Source organism: Phyllostomus hastatus, unplaced genomic scaffold, assembly GCF_019186645.2.
Source record: "Phyllostomus hastatus isolate PE091 unplaced genomic scaffold, TTU_PhHast_1.1 phas_contig_17, whole genome shotgun sequence".
Lineage (NCBI taxonomy): Eukaryota > Metazoa > Chordata > Mammalia > Chiroptera > Phyllostomidae > Phyllostomus > Phyllostomus hastatus.
Genome location: NW_025333664.1, coordinates 19,668,938 through 19,688,877, shown reverse-complemented (window position 1 = coordinate 19,688,877; position 19,940 = coordinate 19,668,938). Strand labels below are relative to the sequence as shown.

Here is a 19,940-nt window from a genome sequence, read left to right as displayed (position 1 = left end):
TTCAGCAGACTTGTTGAATGCCGAGCATAAGAGGCCTTCTGAATCTGGTTGTGTTTTTTTAGTAAAACAACACAGAGTAGATGAAGCGAATAACCATTGGTAGTCTTGATATCAGTCAACATGAGCTTCAGTCACGGTCTGTCATTTTTTGACCGTGGAGCATATTTTGTCACAGGTAAGATCTGTGCCATGAAAGCTGGGCAGTTTTTGCCCTGAGCACCCTCAGTAATTAGCTTGAATTTTCCAAATACAACCTCATCATTCTGCAGATCAGCTAGGCTCACTTCAAAAGCTGACCCTTGAGACTATCAGATACAATTTTGCTTCCTTGGGTTCCCGTGACAGGAGCTTTTCCAGTACTTGTTATATTGATCATATTCACATCACACCAGTCTTTCTTAGAAAATGGGTCAGCCACTTTCTTCTTTTTTCCCCTCTTTGTCCCCTTTCGGAAGGCACTTTTTCTTGCCGACTGCCATGGTGCTACTCAGAGAGCCAAAAATATCACCTTATCCCTGAGACCCCAGAACCTTCACTGTGTATCGCCTCACCATAGGATAGGAAAGAAAAAGGGGGAGAGGGAGGTTCTCGTGATTTCTGGGAGGCAGGGTGACTTTATATCATTCCAATGAAGACACTTAAGAGAATGAAGGGAGTGCCATCAATAATTACTGTGGTGTAGCAGATATCAACGGAGGCTGTCCCTGAGAACCGGGATGTATGGTGACCCTACTCAGAACTTGTGCTGTAGAAACCCAGCACGTAAGTCACCAAGGGTAGAGAACAGTCAAAAGAAAACCTCAATTCTGTTTTTATCTATGCAGAGGCTGTTGCAGAGGGAAAGGTACAAAGGAAGTTGGGGCAGAAGGATTGGGAGATGGAATTACTGAGCAAGTGGACCTACAGAACTTGGGGGACCAGTCAAGGAGAAACTTGAGAGAGCCATATCAGGAGGCCCTGTCTTTTGGAATGTCTCTCTGCTTTTTCTCTTGCTCCCTCACTTTTAACTCTGTAGGGGATCATTACCTTTTGCAAATCTAGTAAGCGCTCTTTTCTCAGAAAACATGTTAAAATTTTGCATGTTGTGTTCGAGATCCATAGACCCTTCTGGTTGAGGATCCTTGCTCCGGCTTCTCTTCGCCTGCTGTTTTCTTGTCCTACCACATTCCTTGCACGGGCCTGTTTGTTTTGCAGAAGATGGAATGCCAGCTCATACCAGCTTACTCTGCAGAAGGGGGATTTATGCACTCACATGACTGTGGGAAAGGGAAGGTTGGAGCTGGTCTCTCTGTGTGTTAATTCGTCCGTTCGTTCGTACTGACTTCCCCCTGAGTCAGGGCCATGACTGCAGGCTACTCTGACTTACAGCTTTGGATCCTGGTTGTGGGGGAGGAAGTCTCTATTTCCCTCTACTCCCATTGTTCTCCTAGCATTATTAGAAAAATCCCAGAGAAGGAATCTGATTGGCTGTTTGGGTCACGTGCCATGACTAGATCCATCACCATAATCAAGGAGAAGGCTATTCTTTGGCTCACCTTGGATCACAAGCCTACTCCACCCTGTGGCTAGGGAGGCAGACTGTTTATGGAGGCTTGGGGCCTTGAGGGGGTTGGTTTTTTAGGAAAACATTTGCAGCCTGTACTTTTCTCCTCACTAATGGAGCTCACTGTTTCTGATCCTGGGCCCAGCCCTCTACCCAGCTTTCACTCAGCAGGGGTTCACTGAGCACCTGCTCTGTGCGTGTACCTCCTTGGACCTTAGTTTTCTCCTCTGTACAAACAAGGTCAGATTTATTCTCCAAGAGTCTGTCCAGCCGACCATTCCTCTGGGCATCTACCTTGTCCCAAGGATACTGCGGTGGGAAGACACAGTCCCTCCCTCCAGGAGCTCACATTCTGATTAAAGGACAGGCGGTGTGAAAATAGATATGCACTAGGGCTCTGAGGTTCTGTGCCTCCATTTTGTGGGAACCAAGGTGAGACTTTTTCCCAGAAAGACACTAGTTTCCCGTGGCTCCTCTTACCCTTCGTCCCTTGCTGCTGTTTGATCTAGAAGGGTGATTTGTCTCTACAACCCTCTCGGCATGTCTCTGATTCCAAAAGGAGAGAAGACTGGTTTGGTTTTCCTCTTGCTTTGGAAAAACACTGGAAAGTTTTTCTGCTGGCATTTACAAATGACCGGGGGCCCCAGACCTCTGTCGTCATCTCAGTTGCCAGGGTGCTCTCGTGCTTGTTCAGGCAGAAGGGGGCTCTTGTTGGCGTGGATTCAGTTGGAAGTAGAGGAAGAAAAGCCAATCAGAAAAGAAACATTTCATCCCAGCCTGGGAACAGAAACCAAGGGCAAGCTGTGTTTCCTCTCTCTCTCAGCCAAGAACCTGGTTACCCTGAGTAAGCTGAGAGCATCCAGCCTGCGACCTGCTGGGGAGGGGAGCACAGTAAATGCCTTCACTCTGCTGGTGAGACCAGACCGCAGCTCCAGTGCCAGGCATAGTGAGGTTGTTCTTAGTAAACGTTTGCTGTTTTATTTACATTATTTTTTTTGTTTGTTTTGATTAGGGGTAGGGTGAATAGTTGATAATTTGCAAAGTTCCTTCCCTGCCTCAGTCAGTCAGTGTGTCTCCCAGAGTAACCAATTACAAAGCCCATAGATAGTCTCTGTAAATTACAAACGTCTACCTATATATTCTCCTGACACACACATGCATAAACAGTAACAATTAGGCTACCTTTGAATCCTGTATTCTTTATAGTTTAATAAGAAATTATTTAGATTTTACCCGCTCGGAAATCCCTGAACTTTTCTATATTCAGGATATGGATGTAGAGAATGTTAATTCAAATTTTGGGTACTAATTTAAATTTTGATGTTTGTAGCCCCACAGAAAGGCCTGATGAGAATGGTTTCTCCTTTCCTGACCCAACTTCTCTAAGTCACTAGATTCTCTGAGGAATGGCATCTCAACCACCCAGGTTCTCCTGCCAGGAGCCTAGATGTTGCTCCTGACTCCCTCTCCATTTTCTTACCCTGCACATTCAGAAAGGTTTCCAGGCCCATGGAGTCTTCCTCCTGGTGTCTCTCAAGTTCATCCTCTCCTGGTCAGACCCTCTGCTGTGCCCTTAGGTCAGGCCCTTGAAGTCCAAACCCTCTGGATTAGTGCAGTGGTTGTCAGTTCCCCATCACAGCCAGGGGATCTTTCTGAAAGACAAATCTGATCACATTTCTGTCTTGATTAGACTCTTTTAATAGCATCCCTCTACACTGGGATAAAGTCCAACAGCCCCTTAATAAGACGTACAAAACTGTTCGTGAATTTCTTTCTGGGGCTTTTATCTTTCCTCCTCCCTCCCTCATTCTCTCAGGCCTCTCTGTTCCTCCTGCCTGGATATGTCCTTCTTGTCTATCTTTTATCATTTTTTAAAAGGTGCGACAGCCCAAAGATTAGGTTTTCCCCATCTAGGCTCCCAGAGTGCCCACTGGTTACCTCTGTCATCACACCACATTGTCTTCTCTGCTGGTTGGTAAGCACCTTCAACCATTTTTTGTCCCTGATTCCATAGCAAAGTGTCATGAGTAAGGTCTAATTCCTGATGCATTAGAAGGAGCATGGATTTGGGTCATTCAAGGAATTTGTCAGTTTCATCTAAGTGGTAAGGTTTATTGGCATGAAGTTATTCAAAATACCCCCCTTTTTCCTTTTACTTTACTGTCTGTGGAATCTGTAGTGGTATCATATCTGTCATTCCTGATATTGGTACTTTTTTTTTCCTCATCAGCCTGGCTAGTTCAGTTTTATTAGTCTTTTCAAAGTGCCAGATTTTTTTTTAAGATTTTATTTATTTTTAGAGAGAGGGGAAGGGAGGAAGAAAGAGAGAAACATGAATGTGATTACCTCTCATGTGCCCCCACTGGGGAGCTGGCCCACAACCCAGGCATGTGCCCTGACTGGGAATTGAACCAACGACCCTTTTGTTCACAGGTTGGTGCTCGGTCCATGGAGTCACACCAGCCAGGGCTCAAAGTGCCAGATTTTTATTTCATTGACCTTATTATGTATTGTTTCTCTTTTCTATTTTATTGACTTTTTCACTTTGATCCTAATTTCCTTCTGCTTGCTTTTGATTTCATTTGCTCTTCTTTGTCTAGTTTCTTAAGGTAGAAGTTGAGGTCATTGATTTGAGGTCTTTTGTCTTTCTTTTCTAAAATAGGCTTTTACTATAAATGTTCCCCTAAGTACTGCTTTATAGTGGAATCCCACAAGGCTTGTTATGTTGTGTTTTCATTTTCATTCAGTTCACAATATCTTATTTTCATTTCATTTCCTTTTTGATCCATGGGTTATTTAGCAGTATGTTATTTAGTTTTCAGATATTTGGGGATTTTCTAGAGGTCTTTGGTTTATGATTTCTAATTTAATTCCCTTGTGGTCAGAGAACACACTTCATGTGACTTGAATTCTTTTACATTTATTTGCATCGTGACCTAGAATATGGCCTCATGGTAAATTTTTCGTGTTCACATCAACAAAATGAGTATTTTTCTGGCGGTTCTACAAATGTCAGTTAGGTCTAGTTTGTTGATTGTGCTGTTCAAGTCTTCTGTATCCTCAATGATTTTCTGTCTGCTCATTCTATCACTTGTTGATGAGGGGTATTGAAACCTGACAGTACTTAAAGATTTGTCTGTTTCTCATTGTGGTTCTATCCATTTTTGCTTCAGGTATTTTAAAGCTCTGTTTTTAAAGCTCTGTTATAAATGTCTATAATTACTATATCCTCCTGATAAATTGACCCCTGTATCATTATGAAATGACCTTCTTTGCCCTTGGTAGTAATCTCTGCTCTGGGTCTGCTTTGTTTGAAATATTAATATAGCCACTCCAGCTGCCTTTGATTAGTGTAACTTCAGTGTACCTTTTTTCATCCTTTTATTTTTAACCTGTTGATCTGTACATTGGAAGTCTTTTGTAGGCGACATAAAGTTGGGTCTTTAAATTCAATTGAACAATCTCTATCTTTTAATTGGGGTGTTTAGAAAGCTACATTAATATGATTATTGATATGGTTAGATTAAATCTGTCATCTTGCTCTTTTTTTGTTTCATATGTTCTTTGTTCACGATTTTTCTCTTTTCCTGCCGTCTTTTGGATTGAGGATGTTTATGACTCCATTTATCTCCTTTGTTGACTTATTAGCTGTAACATTGTTCTTTTAGCGTTTACTTCAGAGTTTATAATACAAACCTGTAACTTACTGCAGTCTACTTTTGAGTGATGTGATTACCACCTCACAGACAGTATATGAACCTCACCACAGTGCACTCCCACTTCTCTCCTGGCTTATGTGCTGCTATTGTCCCACATTTTACTCGTACACATGTTCTGAACCCCATTATATTGTTATTGTTGTGCTTGTTTAAAAAAGAGATTTAAATAATTAAAAAGCCTTATATGTTTACCCATGTATTTCTCCTTTCTGGTGCTCCTCACATCTCTGTGTAGAACCTGGTACTGCTGTCTCTAACCCTTTCCAGCCACTCTTTCCAACCCTTTCCAGGCCTCAGTAGTTTCTTCATACACATGCAGTAGCTGGTATTCCACTGAATACTTGAGAGGGACCCTCTGTGGTCTCCGGGTTTGTTTCTCGCTTGTGGTCTTGCTGCCGAGGTCTCCAGCTCTCTTCCCTCTGGTACTCTGTCCTGTGAACCGGAGCTTTTTTGGTCTCCCCAGACTCTCAGCTTTGTCTTCTAACTCAGGGTGTATGCCAGAGATACTGCATATTTCATTTGCAGGGAAAACTTGATTATGTGAAATATTCAAGAAGTGTATCGATATAAATATGATTTTCAAGATCACGCAGGGTCAGTTAAAAAAAAGCCTTTTGTGTTTGTTTCAGTCAGTTACTGGGAATCTTGGAACTATTGAGGTTCGCATATCGTTAGAGCTGCAGGAAGACCTTAGAGCAGGGGTGTCAAACTCATTCTCACCAGGGCCACATCAGCCTTGCAGCTGCTTTCAAAGGGCCAAATGTAATTTCAACTCCTTAACAGTTAAGGAGTAGTTACATTTATACAGTCCTAAAATTATTTCAGCCCTTTGAAGGCAATTGCAAGGCTGATGTGGTCCCTGGTGAGAATGAGTTTGACACTCCTGCCTTAGAGGGAGCATCTAATCCACCCTTCTCATCTTCGTCTTGTTAAACAGATAAGGGGCTTCTTTCTTTCTCTCTAGAATTTTCCCTTGCAGCTAGTACTGTACTTTGCTGGTGAAGTCAGCTGGGTTTCAGATTCCACTTTCCTGCTCATACACAAGTACTTATTTTACCATCTCTAAATGGAGTGCATTAGCTGCAGGCCACGGAGAGCAAATTAGGGGAACAGGGAGATACATAACAGTGAAGGAGGCTGCTCTGGAAACCGGTTTCTGCACCTCTAGCCCGCTCTCTCCAGCTGTGTGGGAATAAATACAGCAGTGTGAAGGATAGTGCTCCTCCCGCAGGAGGAGGCCCTCATCCCTCAGCTGAGCCTGGGACACTCGCTGAGCAACAGTGGACACAAAAACAGCCTCCATCTGGGCTTAAAGGTGCATTTCGGTTTCCGAGACCTTTCTGCAGACCCATGCTGTTCCTGCCACCTTTATACCTGCTAGAGAAACGAGAGCCAGCCCTGCCCTCGTCTTCTGAACCTGTGGGCTGGAACAACAGCACCAATTTAGGGAAAGTACCCCAGAACCAGGCAGACTAGCACCTCTTTTCCATTTTTTTTTCTCTTTCTTCTAACTGGGGACTTAGGAGAGCATTTCAGGTAGCTTTCTAGTTCTTTCTTGTGTCAGCATGAGCTTTTTAAATGAAGTTCCCAAGGGCAGAGTTTTGAAATTGGATCAAAGAGCATTAGGTAGACTGTTTTCCTTATGTTGGTGGGGTGAGGATTGCTGGTTTATTAATAACAACTTAATTTGGAGATAAGAGTTGAGGTGGTAAAAAGAACCTTGGGCTGGAGACCCGGGTTCTAGTCCTAATTCTTCCTCTTAACTCGCTGCAGGATCATTTTTTTCAGTTGTCTGGGTTGGTCTTCAGTATCTCCAAGAGCCTTTTTCTTTCTTTTTTTTTTCCCCCCAAGAATTTATTTATTTTCTCCTAGAGAGAAGGGAAGGGAAGGAGAAAGAGCGAGAAACATCAGTGTACAATTCATTGGTTGCCTCTCACATACCCCAAATTGGGGACCTGGCCTGCAACTGAGGCATGTGCCCTGACTGGGAATCAAACTGGTGACCTTCCAGTTCACAGGCTGGCACTCAATCCACTGAGCCACACCAGCCAGGGCTCCAAGACTCTTTCAAGCCCCCTTGCTTCCAGTATTGTAACTCTTGTTTGGTCAGTGTGTGGTGGGCTGTCTGATGCTGTGTGGTGCAGAGATGGTTACTAATAACTAACTGTCCCTCCATTGTCAATTCTTTGGCATTGATGGGTAACTTCCTTGTTTTGACTTTGGATCTTTCTTGCCCATATACACAGGACAGATGACAGGTGACCCCAGCAAAGTGACTAGTGAGTGGCTTGATGGCCAGGTGTGGTTCTCTTTGCTGAAGGTGCCCTGAACATTTGAAGTTTATTTATGGGCATAATGAGCAAGGAGCATCTGAGTGATTGATTGTTCTCTCAGCTTCACTCAGCTCCACTCAGCTCCCTGCCTTCCAGAAGCCCTGCCATGACCAGCCTGCTGAGGGTTCTTCAGAATTCTCACTTAATGTTGTATTTGTAAGTCTCTTCTGGAATATGTTCATATTTTCTATGTGGTTCATGCTGAGAGTGAGAAAGAAGCATCACTCTCTGTCTTCCCTCTCAGCCCTGTACCTTCTGCTAGATGAATTCAGACATAGAACCTTGGGTCTTTGAAAGAACTAGAGGTACCATCATTCATTTAGTGAGAGGGTATAGTATTACTGGGCCTTCCTTCCTGCTGATGCCCAAATCTTTCTATATATGACTAATGAGTGTACAGTTACGACTTCTTAGCATCTGTTGGGCTAATGGCCCTAACTGAATGCCCCCAGATCAGGGCAAGCAAACTTGCACTCCTCAGAAACTCTTCAAAGAGAAGTCAAGTCTGTCTTTGCCTAGAAGAGAGGAACATCCTATCTAGTTGTATTGAACTGATGCATTCTCTGAAAATGGTTTCTGTACAGTCACTAACAGATGCGTTGCAGAAGGAGTTTCTGGTGCTCAGTGAAAGTTTATCACGGGTCTCTGATTCCTAGGGTATCTCTTCTGTACTTTTTTCTCCAAATAGCTGTTTAGAGTGTCTAATGAAGCAACCGTCTGGAGACCAATGTTTATTTCAACATGGTTGGAGTTGTTTTTGCCTCAGCTTTCAGAGCCAATAAAGCTGGTTATTAGATTCTGTAATTGCTGCTGTAATTACTCTCTTGGAACCAGCAAAGGCATAATTAAATATGGAGATTCCAAGGACTATTTTTTTCCCATCTAAAAGCAACCTCTTAAACGTCTATTGGCCTGGGTTAAATTTCAGTTTTCAGTGCCATTTTGCTTATGAATGACACTGAGATTCTTTGGCGGAAAAGGGATCTCTTTATATGCTCCCTCTTTGAATATTTGGTTTAGATAAACTCTTTGTTAACCTACTCCCTCCTCCCCAGTTTTATTGAGATATAATTGACATATAATATTGCACTAGTTTTCAGTATTTAACATTGATTTGATATATGTATGTAGTATTGCAACATGATTATTAGAAGTTCAGTTAACATCCGTCACCTCACATAGTTATGAAATTTTCTTCTTGTGATGAGAATCTAGTACTTGGGTGTTTTGTTTTGTTTTTAAGATTTTATTTTATTTATTTTTAGAGAGGGAAGGGAGGGAGATAGAGAGAGAGAAACATCAATGTGCGGTTGCTAGGGGTCATGGCCTGCAACCCAGGAATGTACCCTGACTGGGAATCGAACCTGCAACACTTTGGTTCGCAGCCCGTGGTCAATCCACTGAGCTACACTTTTTTTTTTTTTTTTTAAACCAGCAATCAGGAATTTGGAGAACTATAACATTGGGCTTGGCCCTTTAGACTTTGGCTACATATAGAGGCAGATTTTGTTGGTCAGAAATAAGGTTGGGATGGAGGGTGTTTTGCTTTAAGTGTAACAGTACACAAGAAGAGTGGCATTTTACTCTTTTAGTTTACCCTAAGTTGTATATGCCACTTCACCATATACGCCACATTTTTGTAAGATACATGGTAGTTCAAGTGCTGTGAATATATTTACACATATTCTTGGAGCCCAAATGCTGACCCCATGTCTATTTATAACGTTACTTTACTCATAAATCAGCTATGAAGGGGGAAAATTAATAGTGTACCCTTTCTCTTTGGAGTTCTCAGTTAATCGAGAGATATGCACAGGTGTTAGATTAGGGTAAACAAATCAGCTCACTGTGCCAGACGCCTGGAGAGTTAGTTAACTGCAAGGAGAGTGAGAGACTGTGGGTGGATTCTTCAGGTGGGAGGGGGAAGCCTGGATGGCAGCTCTGCTTACTCAGGACCTTTTCCTGGTCTCAGAGAGGGCGCACCTAATGAATGGCAAGGATGGAGAGGGCAGGCACTTGCACACATTCCTGTTTTGTGGAACAGGAGTGCGGGGACGGAATCCTGCCAAGTGACGATTGCGTTAGCCACTGTGTCAACGAGACTTTATTTCTCCTTTGAATCGGTGGTACACAGGACATAAAATATGGGTGCACCCCACATGAGATGCCCTGCATAGGATTATATGAAAAACTTTAAAAAATCAGATGAAATTGGAGACTCAGCTTAATATATAAGCACTTACTGTGGACTAGTCATTGTGCTGGATGTGGGTCTATAAAAATCAGTAATATACACATTTCATTCATGAGGGGGGAGTCTCTTGCTTAGCTCCCTGATATGTTTGGATATTTGTTTCCTGATTATTTATTTATAAATTGATTTTAGAGAGAGAGAGGAAGGGAAGGAAGGAGAGAAATATTGATTTGTTCCACTTATGCATTCGTGTGGTAGATTTTTGTATGTTCCCTGACCTGGGATTGAACCCATAACCTTGGCATATCAGGATGACACTCTGACCAATTGAGCTATCCAGCCAGGACCCAGATCATTTATTGCTTGGGTAATTTTAGAAATAGGGTGGAGATCAGACAAATGCAAGATTGGCATACAGTGAAATGTATCAGAGAAAAGGTTAAAACATTGCTAAATCTATGATGTTTTAAGGCTTAGGGAAAGAATAAATTTGGTTCCTGCTACATTCAGGACATTGAAAAGCAAGGCAGGTGTGTCATCTTAATTGTTTGTTCTTGAGAACTGTCCCAGAGTCACTGAGCCTGTGTGGGAAGAGCAGACAGAGGCTTGGGGGTTTACACAGACCAGTGGTTGATCCTTCCCCTCCCCACCTAAAGGCAGGGTGACTAGAATGAGCTGCTTCACCTTTCTGGTCCCCAGTCTCCTTATTAGTGTGGATGTGGGACCTCTCCCCGTGACTGAATGCGGGAAGATTCAATGAGGAAGTGGACAGAACTGCCGCAGCTGCCTTGCTTATGGAGCAGAAAGCTCTTGGAACACCTCGTTGAATCTTGACTGGTGGATAAGTTGTTATAGGCTGAGCTATGCCGTAGGTGATGGGGATGGCTGAAGAGGACCTGAGAAAGGGGCATCTATGGGACATTGGCCTGAGAGGGCTTGAGAATCACTTGTTCATTGGGATGTGTTTGGGTTGGTTTCCATGGAAAAGCAACGATCACACCAAGGAAGCCAGGAGCAAGCAGCCCCAGGCCCAGAGCACTTATCTACCAGGACTCTCCCAGGATGTCTTCCCTCTGTCACAATTGTCAGTGACAAAGGGATTCAGTCTTGGTGCTGGCGTTCCCAGGACCTGGCTTGGGGAGGATTTCAGTCCCTTGGCTTCTTGCAGGGAACATTAAACCACACAGTGGCTCTGTACTATGGGCCGAGGGAGCTATTGAGGGTTTTTAAGCAAAGAAATGACATGGTTGGGTTTGTACTTCCATCTACTGTGTTCCCATAGGCCCCCTGACCCTCCCTCCAGGGCAAGATGTTACCTTTTTCACTAAGTGAGAGGCACACAGCTGGAAGGACGGGCCACGGGCTTTGGAGGGCCACACCTGGCTTAACACTCTTTCTGCTGCTTACCACCTGATGACCCTGGTTACATGACCTCTCTGAATCTCAGATTCCTCATCTGCTGAATAGGGTGGTTATTTCTACCTTAAAGGCTTGATGCTGTGGGGCACTTACATACAGGCATGGCTTAGAACTAGCAGCAGGTGAAGGTGTTTAGAAAGCCGTCTTGCGGCCCTGGGTGTGACCGCAAGTTGGATTTCTTGAAGTCATAGGCCATTCACACCAGAATCAGATAGCAGGTAGAATGACTTTTCAGCTTCTAATGAGGGACATTTCATTGTTCTTTAGAGTTTTTACAATTTCTGTTTAGCTTCTTTGGCTGGAGAAGTTTTCCTGGTGGTTTTATCTGCTGCTTTTGAAGGAACCATGGACTGCTTACATGCAAGCCAAGCTTGTTTTCCCTTGGCAACTGGTTTTTGAGGAGCATGGAACCTATTCATGTGAATATGGAGAAGCCACAGCCCTGCGGGGGAGGTGGTTGACGGTCACCCACAGCCTGCAGGAGGTGGCTCTGGTCTGGAGCCCAGAGACATGGGGAGCAGTGTGTGTCTGTATGTGCGGCCAGTGCTGTCAGGCCAAGGCAGGGGCTGGGCCGCCCACTCATTCTGCTCGAGTCTGTGCTGAGCCCTCTCCTGGATTTGATGCCCATCTAAGATGTGTGTTAAAGATCTTTGTCTTTTTTTTAACCCTCACCCAAGGACATGTTTATTGACTTTTAGAGAGAGGGGAAGGGAGGGACGGAGGGAGAGAGGGCGAGAGAGGGAGAGAAACATCAATGTGAGAAACATTGATTGGTTGCCTCTTGTACATGCCCCGACTGGGGACTGAACTGGAAACCTAGGCATGTGCCCTGACTGGGGATTGAACCTGTGACCTTTTAGTTTACGGGACGATGCGCCAACCAACTGAGCCACACTAGCCAGTACTAAAGATAGTTTTTAGTGTAAAGAGGGACTTGAGACAGTAGGAGGAAGAAGGCTGCGTTGTGAGTAGGGAAGCATGGTTTGGCCCCTGCTCTGCCATAGCTTCACCGTGTCCTGACTGGACCTTAAAACAAGATGACCTCTACAGCCTTGACATGCCAGCAGCCAAGGCAGATGGTGACGCTGACCTGACCAAATGGTCAGACTCTAGATTTGCCCTTGGCAGGGAGTTCTGTCTTTATTCTCTTGTTTTCTGTGATAGAGAATGCTGTAGGGGGCTTTCTGCTTTTGTTGAATACATTTCCGGAAGGAAATTACTGGGACAGAGGGCAGGAATGTTATGGTTGGTGCTGTGTGTTGCCACGTCACTTTTCAAAAGCATTGTAACAATTTATAATTATCAGCTATGTACAGTGAGACAGCACTTAATCCCCAACTGATCCATTACTAGGTATAAAGTTTTTGTGTAATTTAACTGGCATAAAATGATATCTTAAACTTGCTTTATCATAATTAAACAGTGTCCACTGTTTAATGTTATGCCAGGTGTTCACATACGTTATCTCATTTACTCCTCACAGTGAAGCTACCTAAGTCTGTGAGCTGGGTTTTGAACCTAAGGCAGTTCAACCTCAAAGCACATTCTTTCTCTGGGTGCCTCTTTGTGCTGTGATGTGTGTGTGGGTGGGGGGTGGTTACCAGAGAATGTGAACTTGTACGTGTGTGCTTGGTTGCTTGTGAATTTTGTAGTTTTCTCAGAAAACCGAACGTGCTCTAGTAGCTCTGTGTTATAGTAGAAGGAACAACTAAGGTACAGCCACTAAAATCAGAGTGAAGACTCAGGTGAGCTCTAGGGTATTTATTACCCTGTGTCTGGACTCTCTGAAACCCTGTTTTCCCCCCGTGCAGCGGCCCTCCAGGCACTGAAGCGCAAGAAGAGGTACGAGAAGCAGCTGGCGCAGATTGACGGCACACTATCAACCATCGAGTTCCAGCGAGAGGCTTTGGAGAATGCCAACACCAACACCGAGGTGCTCAAGAACATGGGCTATGCTGCCAAGGCTATGAAAGCTGCCCACGACAACATGTATGTTGCTCCCCGAGGTGGGGGGGTGCAGCTGAATGGCAGGGCAGTGCTGGCCCTGGAATGCCTTGAATCCAGGCCTTGGCCTTGGGCAGTCCCTTTGACTTACCCACTCAAGCACCTGAGTTTGTTGTAATTTGTATTCTTGTTCGGAACTTTCTCTAAAGTGAATTGTCTACCTTACTGCTTTTGGAAGTAGATCTCATGGAACGAAACAATATTTTCTGAGTAATTCAAAGTTATTGTGATAAGCATAGAGTTTAAAGCAGGAAAGGCTCTTAAAAGGTCCTCTCACCCAGGCCTCTGATTACCAAGGTGGGAAAGCCATGTCTCAAACAGGGGAGGTGACTTGCACTGTGTCGTGTCTTTATGAGCTTGGATAGAACATGGATTAGAACCAAAGTCCATGACTCTTTCCTGATGCTATCAGGGGCCCTGAAAAATGGTACGTCCAAGGGCTTTGGAGCTCTCCATTCTTACAGATGCCTTTGGTGGGAGTTTCTGCCTCCCTCTTGCTCTCAGGCGCTGACTGTCATACTCACAATGTTCTTGACTTCAGCAGCCCCTCCTTTATGTGGCTGCTACTCATACACAGTGGCCTGAGAAATAGAGAATCAGACTAGACTTGTTACAATTGCAGTTAAAGGCCAGGGTAACACTACGCTTCAAGCGAGGGCCTCTTCCATGAACAAAATTCTGCATTTGTTTTAGTGCTTGTACTTGGCAGCATACATTTGGGGGTGCTTAGAACCCCATGTTCTGTCCAGGTTGCTTCCTTTTGGGCACTCAGCCATGCTGTAGAACAGCAACTGGCAAAGTGCAACCTATGGGCCTGTCACTTATTTTTGTAAATATCAAAACACAGCTGTGCCCATTGATTTTCATGTTGTCTATGGCTGTTTTTTTATGCTCCACAGTAGGATTATTTGCGACAGGGGTAGAATGGCCCACAAATTCTAAAATAGTTACTTTTTGGCCCTTTACAGACGTTTGCTGATCTTTGCTCTAGAAATGTTGCAGGAAAAGTAGCCTTCAAATAAGTGAGGTGTTGTCTGACGGTGGGTGTTTGTTGGACTAAACACCTGAGTGTGGTCCATGTCTGTTTCGTCTCTGTTTCTCCAAGATGCCTAGCACAGAGCACATCTCAGTAAATTCTGTGCACACTTCGAGGTATATGTGTACATACTATGTTGATCAGTTGTGTGGCGTATATGATTGAGATTGACAGTGCATAGAAAATGATTCTGTGTCTTCCAGTGGAGGAGCCAGAGTGGGTATGAGGAGATGGGAAGGACCTGTCAAGTGGCATGGCTGTGTGGTACGATTTGTGATTGTGTGAGTCATTGCCTCCGCTGCAACACACAGAGCACATCCCCCTGTACAGAGTTTCCTGTGAGCTTGAAGAGGGGCTGTTGGCCCAGGACTTCAAGTCCTGTGGTCTCATCTGACATGTTTACTGGCTTGCATGACCGTGAAACCATGACTGTGTCCCCTAACTTGGCTAATAAGCCTTATTTCCTTAGGGTGTTAGACTAGGTGATATCTAAGGACACTAAGTCTATTCTCTTGATTCTCTGTTTCAAAGGGGAGGAGGAGGAGAATAAAGACAAAAAAGTAATTCCTCACAGAGAGTAATTATCTCTCACAGACTAATCATCGATATGACATCTGTCCGTTTCATTTAAAGGGACATCGATAAAGTTGATGAGTTAATGCAGGACATTGCTGACCAGCAAGAACTCGCAGAGGAGATTTCAACAGCTATTTCAAAACCTGTAGGGTTTGGAGAAGAATTTGATGAGGTGAGTGTTTTCATGCAGGTCACGCATGCTTCACAAATGACACTGGCTGCCTTTTGGTCTGCTGTTGCAGGCTCTCTGGCAGGCAGTGTGTGGTTTGGAAATCACTAGTTCTCACCCCTCCAGAGATTTGCACTTACAGGGCAGGGTGCTAACCCTCCCAATTCTTGAATTTGAGGGTGGTTTTTACTTTTCAGGGTAGAAGGTTAGGTAAAGTAAAGGAACCTTTGTTGGAACCCAGCAGCAGGCTGTAGGTCAGTGATTGGTTTCAACAAGTAGCTACCCAGCACCTTTCTGTGGTAGGCCCCAGGCTCAGAGCTGGGGCAGCTGAGGTGACCATGCCCTGGAGATGTTTACAGGATTTGCCTTCAAACGACTGTGACATGAGGTAAAAGTGAAGCCAAGGAAGGGGCATTTACATCTGACTCCTTAGGGAATCGTCTGGAACTTGGGCACCTACCAGTTTCTGCTGTAGCAAGTTAGGTTTGGGGTTTTTGTTTTTGTTTTGTTTTCTTTTATTTTTAAGATTTTATCTATTTATTTTTAGAGGGAAGGGAAGAGAAGGAGAGAAATCAATGTGTGGTGGCCTCTCATGTGCCCCAACTGGGGACCCAACCCACAACCCAGGTGTGTGCCCTGACTGGGAATGAAACCAGCGACCCTTTGGTTCGCAGCTCGCACTCAATCCACTGAGCTACACCAGCCAGGGCTCTCTTAGGTTTTTAAAATACAGTAACAGACACTGTTGAAGGTACTTCATTCTGCCTTAGATTTGAGTCCACTGAAGGTCAGGCCCTCTCCGAGGAATCTGATTTTTTGTGCTATCTGATTCCCAGGGTGTAGCTGATACCATAGCCTGTGGCTCTTACCCTTGGCTTCCAGTGCCAGGGTTTTAGTGTTTTCCGAGTGGAATTTGACAAACCAATCAAGTTAGTTTCTTTTTCTTCTTTTTTAAAGATTGTATTTATTTTAGAGAGGGGAAAGGAGGGAGAAAGAGAGGGAGAGAACCACATCAATGTGTGGTTGCCTCTCACGTGTCCCCCACTGGGGACCTAGCCTGCAACCCAGCCACGGGTCCTAGACTGGGAATTGAACCCGCAACCCTTTGGTTCACAGGCCATTACTCAGTCCATTAAGCCACACCAGCTAGGGCTCGAGTTAATTTCAATTCAGCAAACATTCCTGCACATTCACTTAGTACACCCAGTTCTGAGATAAAGAAATAGGATGAAAAGATGCAGCTGTTTTCTTAAGATGCACACAGCCTAGTGCAGGATGCAGACACAGATGTCAGTATTGCTAGAGCAAGCTTAGGATATTTGAGTCACAGAGTGTGGATCTGGAGTCTGTCTCCCCTCTGACCTTCTCGGAGGGAGTGTGCGTCCCCTCAACCGTCAGGTAAGAGGTACTGCTGCGGGAGCTGGGATTCCCCCGGTGTCTCTCATTCTTGTGTTTCTCTTTACCAGGATGAGCTCATGGCAGAATTAGAAGAACTAGAACAAGAGGAACTAGATAAGAATTTGCTGGAAATCAGTGGACCTGAAACAGTCCCTCTACCAAATGTTCCCTCTATAGCTATACCATCAAAACCCAGTGAGTACTTCTTATCCAGAGTCAGACACACCCTCGGCGCTGTGTGGCGGGTGTTTTTGTGGTCAGTTACTCGGCTGAGAAGCAGATGGCATCTGTTGCAACGGCCCCATAGACAGTGTCACCTGCCCTTTCCTAGCTTCTCTCCAGAACAGGGTTTCTTAACCTTGGCACTGTTAACATGGCCAGATCCACTTCAGCCTGTCCTTTGTCCTGTGGATCTTGAGTAGCACCCCTAGCCTCTCTCTACCCAAAAGATGACAGTAGCACCTCCTTCTCAAGTTGTGACAACCAAAAATGTCTCCAGCGATTGCCAGGTGTCCCCTTGGGGGGTGCAGAATTACCCCCAGTTGAGAACCAGTAGTCCAGAATGATTTTCCCTGTGTCACCAAACGAGGAATTTCTAGGCACTGGGAGAAGGTGTGAGAGTTTAATTCCAGGGACACTTTTGCTCCGTCTAGAATCCTGTGCTGTGCACGCCTCAGAGGCAGTCACTGTGGGAAGGAAACAGCTTGGCTTTTTTAAAGACCTGGTTCTATAAAACCTTCATTCCCATGTGCCTGCTCCTCCCCACCCCACCCATTATTTTACGCTTGAGTAGGGTAGAAGTATTCCACACAGAACTAGAAAAGGTGAAGCAGTTTAACTGGGCACAGAGAGAGCGCCCAGGGAGCAGAGTGTGACCAGGCTCTAGTCACCTCACTCTCCCATTTTTAAGGAGGAAATGGCTCCTTAGGTTGAGTCAGCTGCTCGAGTGGAGCTGGGATAAGGAGCAAAGGAGGTCCAAACGTTGTCCAGCAAGTTGCCTTCAGGGGTGGAGAGGGTTCAATCACTTGAAGGGGCAGGGAGGTGTGGGGCGAGGATTTGATCCCTTCTGGTATTTGTCCTTCTCTCCCCGACCTTGGGTGCTCTGGGACTCATCTGCATCTCGACTCTGTGTAGAATCCTTGTTTTGTCTGGCCCTGATGCTGGCGGAGTGGAGGTACTGGGGGAAGTGTGTCTGGTTATCTGGAGTTTTACGTTGCAGCTTTTAGGCACAGAAGCAGTCTGCTGATAACCTGAAGATGGGGTGGCCGCAAGGGCAGGGCTGCTTCTGCAGACACCAGCCATGCAGCACAGCCCTGGCCCGCAGCCAGAATGTGTTGAGAAGACTGCAGCCAGCCCACCTAAATTGCCTTTTCTCTCATCACACAGCCAAGAAGAAGGAAGAGGAAGACGAAGACATAAAGGAATTGGAGAACTGGGCCGGAACCATGTAATTAACTGGAACCAGTTAATTAACTGGTCCAGTGCAAGCTGGACCCAGACAGACTCTGGTGGCCTGCAAGCGGGCAGGCGTGTGTGTGTGCAGGGACGGCAGGACGTGGTGCAGGCAGGTTCCATCGCTCTCGAATCCCCCTCCAAAGCAGTAGGGCCGCATCACTGCTCACTCTGCATAGCATGGTCTGCACCCAGCGGGGCGGGCGGGGGGTGGGGGTGGGGATGGGGTGGGAGGTGCCTGCTGTTTATAATGTTGAATTTCTGTAAAATAAACTGTATTTGCAAATCCAACATTGAGCTTCTGGACTACGCTAACTCCACTGCTGAACCTCAATGGAAAGGGTCGACCGTTTGCAAGTTGAAATGATCTGAAAATGTAGCCTCTGTTCTTTTAAGTCAGTTGACTTGTCGCACATCTCTTTGTAAGACTTGTATGGTACTGGCAGAAAAGTCGTTTTTTAAAAGCCATAGGCTTTTCCTTGTCCTTAGCTGTAATAATGCATCTGATCTTGGTTTCCTTGAGAGCTGTATTTCTGTCCACCTGTGTACTGGCCCCTGTGTTTCCAATTTTAGCCCACTCCTCACTTCCACTCCCCTGGTCTTCTGGAGTTTGTGACGCTGATTTGAAATGGATGATGTTCTCTTGAGAGCAGGTGAGATTGCTAGAGTTAAATTCCAGCTATATGTTTTTCTAACATAGCTCTAAGGTCCTTGTTGCTGTTTGTGATAACTGATAGAAAACTCATTGGAAACATGTGCATACATTTATATTCAGATAAAATTATGGTTTGCACTGTCTATTAAATATCTCGATTAATTTTCATATTTTGCTGTTGTGTTCAATTAATCTCTCATTTGCTTCTGGAGTTGACCCTTCCCAGGCCAGCAAGGTCCAGTGGTGCCTGTGGAAACGTATGGAAGACTTGAGCATGACATAAATCAACAATTTTTTTAAAGATTTTATTTATTCTTAGAGAGGGGAAGGGAGGGAGAAAGGGAGAGAAACATCGATGTGCGAGAGATACATTGGTTGTCTCTTGCCTGCCCCCAACTGGGGACCTGGCCCGCAACCCAGGCATGTGCCCTGACTGGGAATCGAACCAGTGACCTTGTGGTTAGCAGGCTGACACTCAGTCCACTGAGCCACACCAGCCAGGGTTAAATCAACAATTTGAACCAAAGAGCAGAGTGTGTCTTACTAGAAATGTGTTTACGCTCTGAGAGCCATGGATCTATCACATTCACCTTGTGTGGGGACCTTGTGGGAACAGTTTAGGAGTGAGTTGGCTCTTTGTACCTCCAGGTCTTCCATGTTTTTCTCTGTCAGTGTCCATGGGTGATGCTAGCAGGACAGCAGAGCTTCCACCTGTTGGAAACCATGGCGTTCCTACTGACTAGGCCTGTCAGGTGCATTGAAGAAAATGGCCTTTCCCATGAGGAGGAAGTGTAAGGCAGTGGCTGAGAATCCAGGACATAAATGGTAGTCTCAGGTCTGCTGTGGCTTGCCATGTGACTGGCCTGGACTCTTCCAGTCTCTACTTTTCTTTAGTCTTGTACCCCCTTGAGAATCTGATGAATGCTATGGACCTTCTCCCTCATAAGAATGGATCTTTGCATGGTCACCCTTAATTTTTCATGCCAGTTGGCCACTTCTTGCTGCAAAGGAGTCTGGAAAAGTAGGGGCCAGAAAAGGGGGTCCAATCAGGGTTCTCCCCTCAGACTGTGGGTGGGGCCTCCCTTCCCTGAGCCCATTGTCACCAACTTGGTTTCTGTTAGGAAGAAGGTGTTACGGAGTAGGTGGCACCAAATCACCACTGTGGAGGCAGACACCAAAATCAGAAGATGTGAGAATAGTGCTACCAGTTTCTTCTAAAAAGCACATCAGATCATGATGTATTTCTTCCAAACCCCTCTGTCTGACTCCACCCTCTCCTGTGGAAATTAACTAAAGGTGAATTGAAATTATCCAGGGAGCTTGTTAAAAATCCAGTCTCCTGGGCCCCATCCTCAGAGCTGCATGAGTACCTGTGAATTTGCAACTAAGCAAAATGCTTGGATGACCGATGTAGGTGAGCCGGGGTTACACTTTGGAATACT

General features: G+C 45.2%; 1 protein-coding gene across 1 annotated transcript in view; it reads left to right on the top strand.

Moving 5' to 3' along the window:
• CHMP4B (charged multivesicular body protein 4B) overlaps nt 1-18,048 on the top strand; it is a 40,116-nt gene extending 22,068 nt beyond the window's left edge. Inside the window, exons 2-5 of the mRNA XM_045833709.1 lie at nt 13,020-13,197; nt 14,882-14,996; nt 16,460-16,586; nt 17,778-18,048. Of these exons, the coding sequence (XP_045689665.1) occupies nt 13,020-13,197; nt 14,882-14,996; nt 16,460-16,586; nt 17,778-17,842 (485 nt within the window). The 3' untranslated portion in view covers nt 17,843-18,048. The remainder of the gene's footprint in view (nt 1-13,019; nt 13,198-14,881; nt 14,997-16,459; nt 16,587-17,777) is intronic.
• The last annotated feature ends 1,892 nt before the right edge of the window (nt 18,049-19,940 follow it).